This window comes from Ixodes scapularis, unplaced genomic scaffold (assembly GCF_016920785.2).
Source record: "Ixodes scapularis isolate PalLabHiFi unplaced genomic scaffold, ASM1692078v2 PGA_scaffold10__122_contigs__length_95168666, whole genome shotgun sequence".
Taxonomy (NCBI): domain Eukaryota; kingdom Metazoa; phylum Arthropoda; class Arachnida; order Ixodida; family Ixodidae; genus Ixodes; species Ixodes scapularis.
In genome coordinates, this window is record NW_024609836.1 from 62,297,125 (window position 1) to 62,307,528 (window position 10,404).

A 10,404-nucleotide genomic window follows, 5' to 3' on the forward strand; every position below is an offset into this window, starting at 1 on the left:
TAATGGTTGTTGCGTCGAGATATGTTTGCGCGTGTGTGTGTGCGTGTGCGTGTGTGTATCTGTGTGTGTGCGTGTGTCTTTACATTTGAAATTTTTGTTTATTGTCCACCTTTCTTGTTTAGTAAAAACGCTTTCTTGAAAGAATAACAATAATTTGCGGAGCGCTTCACGTTATTTATTCTGCAAAAAAAAAAAAAATCTTTCTGACGGCTCTTGCCGACTGCTAATCACAAAATGGTTACCGGTGATCTCACTGGTCGCGCGCTTTCGACACACTGCGTCGCGACCGGACGTTGAGTTGTTTTTGCGTGATCGAATTGAAAGATGATGCGCAAATATTTCGTGGCTACTGCTCGTTCCCCGAGTAACCCGAACACTAATGAGGAAGTGGCATAAATCGGTCAGAAGCTCAAATGTCGTTAGAGGTCCCTTTTACGCGTTTCAGCAATGTGCTTTTTTCGCTTCTACCTCTACTTCTCCGGTGCACTGCGTATTCCCTATTTTACAAGAACACGGTGTGAAGTAAATAAATGTGTTTGTTTTTTTGTCTTTGTTGTTCTTTTTCAAGAAAAGCAGTTGAGTCGTTACATAGTGACATGTTAGTAGCAGGTTCAAATGTGTCCAAAGACACCCAGATGGCAGCTGCAGGATATGTCACCAAAAAGACAGTATTATATTTGGAGAGATGTGAATGGAAGTATAAGCTTTAACCTACAATAAATATCCTAAACTCGCGAGCCCAAACGCACGCCAGGACCCCCACATCAGGAGAGCATAGCCTACAAGGTCAACTCAAAAATGGCCTCTGTGCGAGGTGCCAAAGTGCGAGGTACCAAACAAATAACAAAAATGAGAATAAATACTTTCAAAGTCTAGCTTATGTAAAGTTTAGATAAATTCTAAAAACTCGAAACACTATTAACTTAAAAAAAAAAAAAGAATCGTTTCACCGAAAACGTTAACAACACTTCATTGTGTGTTGTGTATGTGTGTGTTTGTGATTTGTCTGTATGCATGCGTGAGTGTGTACAGTAGTGTGTTAAAAAAACGCACACCCGGATGCACACGGCGAGTATTTTAAATGCGTTAGCATTTAAAACATTGGCAAAATGTTGCTGAGCGCCCCCTTGTTTAAATGCTTCTCCCGCGTGCATCTCAGCATTCATCCGTGTCTGTTACAGCACCCGCTCACACGATGGCGCTACCATATCCGCTACCAAAGGCGCGGGTCCGAGAGCGCGGATTTTCGAAGGCGCTGTTCGCACGTACATAATCGGAAGGGTGCTTCCCCGGAGCTTAGGGAAGCCACACGCACGCAGTCGTACGTTCGCTGGAACTGAAAACAACCTTCAAATAGACTTGATCTTGATAAAGTTACCTACGTCCGCACGTCACAAGTGCTTGTTATACAAGCGCTATTACCAGGGCGTCATATATGGGCGCTGTGAATGGACGTATTTATAGGAATGATCACAAACATAAAGTGTGGGTAAGGTGTTCTATAGAAGAAACTTTTCTATCAAGTGGAATCAACGCAGAGAGTGAATTTCGCGATAAATTCGACAGTTAAAGGTACACTGCCACCCCGCAAAATGATTTTTGTTTTCATTTTTTGCCAGGTGATTCACTATGGTTGTCGGAAGACTATCCAATTAATATTTCGCAAGAGTCACGTACATTTTTAATAAAGCCAAAAAACGCAACTGCTCGAAACCGAAACCGAAACCCGCGCACGGAAGTTGGAGAAGTGGAGAGGAGAGTGGGGGAGTGGCAGAAATCACGTGGTTACACCCGACCGCACGCTCCCCCCCCCCCCCCCCCCCCGCCAATTTTTTTTTTTATCTTTTTTTTTTTCTTTTTTTTTTTTTGCGTGCGCAGCTGACGACATGCGTGGCGGGAACAGTTTCCAGTACGATTCCTTTGCAGTTACGTTTGTTCCGCTCGCTGTTCTGTACTTCAACATGAGTTCTATATACATTAAATGGTTGGGGATGAGTAGTGAGTGCCCGTGGTGAAGTTCCGTGATCGGCTCCGAAAAGGAAGATGATGCGTGAAGAGCTGCCTCACATGTCCTGCCTCCGAAAAAGAGTGGAATTGTGCGGCAGAGTCTGCACAAGTTCCCGAAAGATCAAAGGGATCGGGACCAATGGCCGGCTGCAATGCCTGTAGAACATTTACGGGCACCTCGGAAAGCGAACGCTACCCGATTTATATGCTCCTTGCATTTTCTGCAAAGTGATTACATTGAGTTCGCAGGTGTCAAAAAGGAAATCCCATACCAATTAGTTCAGCGACATTTCGTCGACAATATATCTGTTTTTAGTGATAATGGTAAAAAAAATGTAGATATCGCAAAATGATTGAAAAAAAAAAGGCACGCCTACATTAGGGATTGCACCTGGGCCCGCTGCGTTTGATGCGGAAATCTTTCCACTGACTGCCGATGAATCCTTCAGTTTTGTGATGTATCTACCGACACACGGCCGGCGGGCAAGTCTGCGAGCGCTGCGCACGAGCGCGTGGGTTTGTCTCGAGAGCTGGCTGCGCTCTCGTGAGCCACATAAAAAGCAATCTCAACCGTTTCGGATGCTTCGAATGTCTGTCTCGTCATTACCCCAGCTAAGGTCGTATACCTAGCTAAGGTTATTCCACACTGGCGACGAGGTAGTGAATGAACGAACACGCATCTTCGGACGTCTCCACGATGCCAGCTACCAAGGGTAAGCTGGAAGAATTCGACGGCGCCGGGTGGTCATCGTGGGCAGAACGACTGAACTTCTACTTTGAAGCAAATGGGGTGACTGTCGTTACGAAGAAGAGGGCACTTCTCCTCACCTTGTGCGGCGCCAACACCTATGAAACGGTGCGAGCATTGGTGGCACCTAAGAAGCCTGGCGAAGTGGCATACGACGACATAATGAGCATGCTGCACACCCATTTCGACCCGCAGCCGTCCGAGCTCTTCAGCAGAAGCAAGTTTCAGCGGAGAGACCAGGAGACAGGCGAGTCCATCAGCGATTATGTTGCGGCACTAAGGAAGCTCGCCGTCGATTGCAACTTTGGAGTTCCGACAACCGCAACTGCCAGCACCAGCGCCACCACCAGCACCAGTGCGAGCGGCGATGAGCCGGTCACCGCATCGTCCACAACAATGCTACCACTGGAGGTGATGCTACGGGATAGGTTCGTATGTGGGATTGCGGATGAACACCTTCAGCAAAGACTATTTGCAGAGCCGGACCTAACATTCCAGAAGGCGTATGATTTCGCATTGAGAGCAGAGAGTGCTGCAAGACAGCAAAAAGACGTCAAAGCTCAAAAGATCACCATTAACGCCGTAACCAAGGGTCGAAAATCAACAGTACGTGAAAACCGGAACCTAGGCAAGCAAAAGAAACAGGACTTCGTATCAAGTGAACAACGATGCCATCGCTGTCACGAACAACACGTCGCAGCTACATGCAGATTCCGCACGGCACGCTGCAATTTTTGCCCAAGGACCGGACACATTGAAAGGGCGTGTTATCAGAAGACTGAAACAAATCAACGGCGGCGATCAACACACGCGGTTAGTCATGATGAGTCGGCACCTTCGAGTGATGACGAGGATACCCAAAACTTATACGAGCTGAACAGCGTAAATTATACCACGTCGGTGAAGAAGTTCATGGTCTCACTCAAAGTCGAAGGACGACCCATGGAGTTCGAAGTGGACACCGGAGCTGCGTGTTCCATCATCAGTGAAGACACATACAGGAAAACCTGGCCTAAGAATGCCTTTTCACTGAACAAAGAACATATCACGCTCCGACCGTGGGCAGGAAAACAACTACAAGTTCTCGGGTCGGCGGAAGTGCGCGTCCGACACAAGTCAAAAGACTATCTGCTCCCGCTAATCGTGGCCTCAGGTTCGGGCTGCAATCTGCTTGGGAGAAACTGGTTCCCGGCACTCAATATCAGAGTCAGCGGGATATACCAGCTTGACCAGGGCAAGACCCTTCATGACGTGTTACTGACACACGAGGAAGTTTTTGATCCAGAGATAAACGGGCACAAGGGCCACGCGGTACATCTGGAGCTGAAGGAAGATGCGACACCGCGCTTTTTAAAGGCTCGACCGGTTCCTTTCGCAATGCGAACCGCAGTGGAGGCAGAACTGCGGATGCTCCAAAACCAAGGCATAATCGAGCCGACGCAGCACTCCGACTGGGCAACACCGGTGGTGATCGTACGAAAGAAGGACGGCACTATACGGATGTGTGGAGACTATAGGAGCACGGTGAACGCGGCTGCAAAACCAACGGTGTATCCAATGCCAACGGTAACGGACCTTCTGGCAAGTGTGCAGGGAGGCACCATATTTTCGACGCTGGATCTCACTCAGGCATATCAACAGCTCCACGTGACAGCAGAGACAGCAGATGTGCTCACCATTAACACTATCAAGGGACTATACAGGGTTAAACGAATGCCTTTTGGAATTTCGGCTGCACCAGCGATTTTCCAACGCTACATGGAGACAATCCTGGCAGGACTACCCGGCGTGGGAGTCTACCTGGATGATGTTATTATCAGCGGAACCACAAAAACAGAGCACCTTGAGCGTCTCGAGGCAGTTTTGAGCAGGTTGGTGAACGCCGGGCTTCGCTTAAAAAGGGCAAAGTGCCATTTCGGTGTTGAAGAAGTGAAGTTTCTGGGACACAAGATAAATGCAACGGGAGTACACACAACAGAAGAAAAACTGAGAGCAATCAAAGAGATGCCGGAACCGACCAGCCGGGCCACGCTTCAGTCTTTTCTAGGACTCCTGGCATTTTATGACCGCTTCATTCAGAACCGAGCATCAATAGCCAAGGTGCTGTACATGCTACTTGAGAAAGACGCTCCATGGCAGTGGGGTGCACGACATCAGCAGGCGTTTCTGCAACTGAAAGAAGCCATCGCGGAACGTACAGTTCTAGCTCATTATGACGACAATAAGCCGCTGGTATTGTCGTGTGACGCATCACCATACGGCATCGGTGCGGTACTGGCGCACCTAGACAAAGACGGAAACGAGTCTCCCGTAGCTTTCGTTTCTAGAACATTGGGAAAGGCCGAGGAAAACTACTCCCAGTTGGACAAGGAGGGTTTAGCTATAGTTTACGCTACAAGCAGGTTCCACCGCTACATTTCCGGTCGACATGTTACCATCACAACGGATCATCAACCACTACTGGGGATTCTAGGTCCACAAAGTCCGGTTCCACCCATTCTTTCGCCACGCATGAAAAGGTGGTGCGTTAAGCTCACGGCCTATAACTACGATCTAGTCTACCGACCAGGGAAACGAAATCAGAATGCAGACGCTTTGAGCAGACTACCTTTACCGGCAAGCGACGACGAGCCACAGCCTCCCGGAGATGTGCTCATGCTGGAAGCGTTGACCAGGCCACCGATTACTGTCGAGAAACTAGCAGACAAGACAAAAGAAGACGCTATTCTTTCCCGTGTGTACGACGCAGTTCAGAGTGGAAATTTCAGGAACCTTAAGGAAGACATCTTTCAATTATTCAGGAACAAGCACACTGAACTAGCGACACAGCGAGGATGTTTGATATGGGGATCACGTGTGGTGATACCAGCGTCTCTGCGGCCTGAGTCCTTGACTCTTGTACACTCAGGACATCGTGGAATCGTGGCCATGAAAGCCTGTGCCAGAAGTTACATGTGGTGGCCAGGAATTGACAAAGATATTGAATTATGTGTGGCGGAATGTGCCCAATGTCAAACAAACCAGAAAACCAAGATAAAAGTACCGATGACAAATTGGGAACGACCATCAACAGCCTGGGATACACTTCACATGGACTTTGCGGGTCCAGTGGAAGGGAAAGTATTCCTGGTCGTTGTAGACGCATACACCAAGTGGCTGGAGGTGCGAGTAGTTAGCAGCATGGCATCAAGCGCTGTAATCAAGGAGCTGCGGGGATTATTCGCCACATTTGGAGTGCCAAAGAAGGTTTGTTCAGACAACGGGGCTGCGTTCATCTCAGAAGAAATTGCAACGTTTTACCGCATGAACAACATCATCGCAGTCACGAGCGCACCTTACCACCCGGCAACCAACGGGCAGGCTGAGCGGATGGTACAGGAGCTCAAACAAGCTGTATCTAAAAAAGGAAGGGAAGACCTGTCGTGCGTGTTGTCACGTTTCCTATTCAAGCAACACACGACAGTGCACGCAACAACGGGCAAGACTCCTGCGTGGATGATGTACGGCCGAGAATTGCCTTCTGCCCTGGATCGACTCAAGTCATCCCTCTTCAAGCAGTTGCCTGAAGAAAACAGCGATATCCACAAATTTACTCGTGGACAACCCGTGTGGATTCGACAGTTCCCGAACGAGCGAAAGTGGATGCCGGGGTCCATCGCACGCCGCGCCGGACCACGATCCTGGATGATTGACACAGAGCGGGGTCAAATCAGACGACATCTAAACCATATTCGACATCGCGCTCCGAATTCGAGCTGCTGGGAGACACAGCCGCCACCACCAGTTTGGGACATGTGCTTACACGATCGACGGGGCACACATTCGGGCGCGAATGGTCCAGAGCAAACAACTAAACAGCACAGCACAGACGACGACGTTCGCCCATTACCAACAGTGGGATCTGCCTTGTCAACCGCGACGCGGGTGAGCTCCCGGGCGTGTCGACCACCGGACAGATACGGTGCCCACGTCTAAGGAGGAAGGGGTGTGATGTATCTACCGACACACGGCCGGCGGGCAAGTCTGCGAGCGCTGCGCACGAGCGCGTGGGTTTGTCTCGAGAGCTGGCTGCGCTCTCGTGAGCCACATAAAAAGCAATCTCAACCGTTTCGGATGCTTCGAATGTCTGTCTCGTCATTACCCCAGCTAAGGTCGTATACCTAGCTAAGGTTATTCCACAAGTTTCACCCACCCGTCACCATTCCACAAATTCTGGCCCCAACTCTTTCGTTAGTAATAATGCAGCCGGTCAACTGTAGGTTGAATAGTTTGCTGCCGATTTTCCTCCAGCAAAAGCCCTCCCGGGTCGAAGTCGGGCAGCACCGCGCATTGGCCACATTCACAACTAGTAAATAAATCGTACGTGTGCATATTCAACTCGAAGTACGCACTTCGCGCTTGACGTTTGCGCGAGCGATGTCTTCAGCCACGAGAAGGGGGTGACGGCTCGGCTACGTCTTCGTGCAAATCAGTTTGGTGGTCCGGCGTGTTGTACGGGATAAATACCAATTATTTTGATCGGTCCAAATTTTTTTTTCTTTTAAAGGAACACAGAATTCGCCAGTACCGCGAACGACAGTTCTGAAGCAAAGGTTCCACGCCCGTCGTCTGCTGCCATCGACGCCCCCCGCGAGTCCCACAATACGCGAAACGACGCCATGTTGAGAATCACGCGGTAAGCGCACAGAATGCTTCCAGTTTTCTGTGCAACTTTGTTTTCAGTCAACCTATTTGCAGCTTCTTGGAAGCCACAAAAAAAAAATGGTTTCATTTTTTTTTTTAATATTTTAATATTGAGTGTGTGCCTCCAATGATCAACGACTTTGATTACATTTGGTGGTTGAATCTAAACCTTAGAAAACGACCCGTGACCACGGAAAAGAGAGTGAGCGAGACTCAAACCGGCCAGTTCTTGATCGGCGGTTTCGGGCGGAAAGAAACCGAACTTCGAGACGCAAATTCTGTTCTGGGTAGTTGGGCTCTCATATGTCACGTAAAACTAAAAACCTCGGCGAGCATTCATACTCTGTCAGTGTCCCTTCAAGGCTAACATGGCATTGGCGCTTTTCTTTTTTTCTATTTTATCGCTTGTAAGAGGTCAGGACGAAAGTCAAATTATACCGCTTGTTGTATAAAATTACCAAGGATGGGCATATTCAGCCATGCTATTCTACTGGTTTTCACCTTGAAAACCGTAGTAAAAAAAAAGTGTGGATCCCTGCGGGGCATTATTAATTTCCCTCTTTACGTAAAGAATTAAGATATATGTAGGTGCATTTTAGGTTAGATGCATGTTATCTTATCAAGATGTACATACGCTTCAAACACCAAAAGCCTCGCTTCTCCCTCCGAGAACCATATCGTAAGAACTACTTCCTGCGGTGCCGGAACAATGCCCAAAACTTGCTCTTCTCTTGAGGTGAAAACGACTAAAGTAGTCACGATGACGTGATGTGTGATGACGAGTGATAATAAAAAGTCACTTTTTGTCCGTGGTTACCGCTTCTGTAACTGTCACGAACGCAAAATAACCATTATTATTATTATTATTATTATTATTATGGCATTATTTAAAACTGAGGATAAACAGAATAATAAAAATTGCAAAGGGCCTGCTGTTTTTTATTATTATCTTCTTAAATTATTCGATTTGATCTCTGTATCACACGTTGACAGTACACCGGACGTGCCCCACTATTTCTCACGTATGTTCTCTGTTCTGGCTGGATTGCTAGCATCATGGAGTGCACTTGTCACCTCGCAGGAGTGCACCGCGCTGAAGCGGCAGCCGCCTAGTAGACGTCGCAGTTTCGCAATTGTGGCTTCACTGCAGCGCACCCGTGTGTTACGGAGAAAGCCCTTTACCAGAGCGGGGCGTTGCACACGCTTTTTGAACAGAACTGCGGCTAGTGTATACGATAGACTGTAATATTTTGACGATATCTTTTTCACCTTCGAGATTCATCGAGAATACTTGAGTGTTGCGAGAAAACTTTTATTAACGGCTCTCTCTCTCTCTTTCTGTCGCTCTGTCTCTCTCTCTCTCTTTCTCTCTCTCTGTATATATATATATATATATATATATATATATATATATATATTGTCAGGTTTCAACGTCTCTTAAACACTTGCTCTAAGACACCCGCAAATCATGGCCGCTCATTCCAACCACCAGAACCAACTGCCCCCGAGCTACCATGCACTTCTTTCTCCTCAACCCGGTGGCTCGGCTGTGCGTGGCAACGGTCGACGAGTCTCGTCGGCCAACCCGATACATTACAATCCTCTTCCCTTAGATTAAATGTTCAGCCGGTCTTCACAAAACTTCAGCAGCTGGTCAGCATGTGCCAGTCCTGCTGGTCGTCCAGTATTGCGGTCCTTCAAGCGATAGTCGTTCAGCCCCACTTTCCCCACCACCACGAATGGCCCCGAGCGTCTCGGTGCCAATTTTGCCGCCACGCCCTTGCTGGCATCGCTTAGAGTGTGTAGATCACGGAGAACTAGATCACCGATCCTAAAGTTACACTGTCGTCGATTTCTGTCGTAGTAGCGGCGCTGCTGCTCTTGAACTCTTCTCTGGTTCTCCAGCGCAAACTCGTGTGCGTCTTGCAGCCTAGATGTCACCTCTGCCACAAAGCCTGGAGCTCGGCTGTCTGGTGTAGGAAGTTGACCGGGGTTTTGTTCCCATGGTTTGCGGAGCTGGCGCCCATAGCACAGAAAAGCTGGCGTGTACCCTGTGGTCACACTTTCGCAAGTTCTCATTGCGAATGAAACTTCAGGGATACGTTGGTCCCAGTCACGATGGTCATGGCAGTATGCCACGAGGCACTGCTTCACTGTTGCGTTATGCCGCTCTACCATCTGCCCTGCAGGGCGGTACGGTACCGTGCGGCGGTCTTTGATGCCGAGGTGCTTCATGACGTTCTTCCACAGCCGAGAAACGAAGACTCTTCCATTGTCACTGGATATGCTTTTTGGGAAGCCATGTCGACAAAACACGTCAATCATTTTTTCCAGGATGGCCTTACTGGTCGGAGTTCGAAGGGGAAATAGTTCAATAAACTTCGTGAACTTGTCGATGACCACGAGAAGATATCTGTGGTGGCGTTTTGATATAGGTAATGGCCCAATTATATCTACGCTCAGGTGTGCCATAGGTTCCTCTGCCCAGGTACTGTCCATTAGTCCCCCCAGCTTTTGACGACGAGGCTTCAAAGTCTGACAGGACGGGCAAGATCGCACATAGCGGGAAACGTCAGACCTCATACCGATCCAAAAATACCTCTCCGCGACCCGCTTCAGAGTCTTGAAGTACCCCAAGTGTCCGCTTAAAGGGTTATCGTGTGACAACTGCAGTACCGTTTGGCGTATTTGTTTTGGAACCCAGATGAGCTTTCTTTCCCCTGAAACCTTTAGTAGCTGTCCGTCATGATCGATTTCACTATCATCAGAAACATGTTGTATTCGACGTGCTTCTGTTTCGTCGGTCGGCAGAGTTCGGTCTTGGAGGTAGCGAATTACCTCGGAGATTTCAGGATCTTTCTGTTGTTCATCAGCCAGCTGGGATGCATTGAGGAACAGTGATATGTCCGTTTCCTCCACTGTGGCATTTTCCTCGAACCGAGGTCGGTGCTCTGGCTCCACCGTCT

The 10,404-nt window shown here is 48.6% G+C and overlaps 1 protein-coding gene across 1 annotated transcript; it reads left to right on the top strand.

The window, feature by feature from the left end:
- Window positions 1-5,995: 5,995 nt before the first annotated feature.
- On the top strand, window positions 5,996-6,730 carry LOC115329633 (uncharacterized protein K02A2.6-like; the record flags this gene model as incomplete). Its single annotated transcript, XM_040212196.3, has 1 exon — window positions 5,996-6,730. A coding segment is annotated over one exon (735 nt), but the record flags the coding sequence as incomplete, so codon positions are not given.
- Between the last annotated feature and the right edge of the window lie 3,674 nt (window positions 6,731-10,404).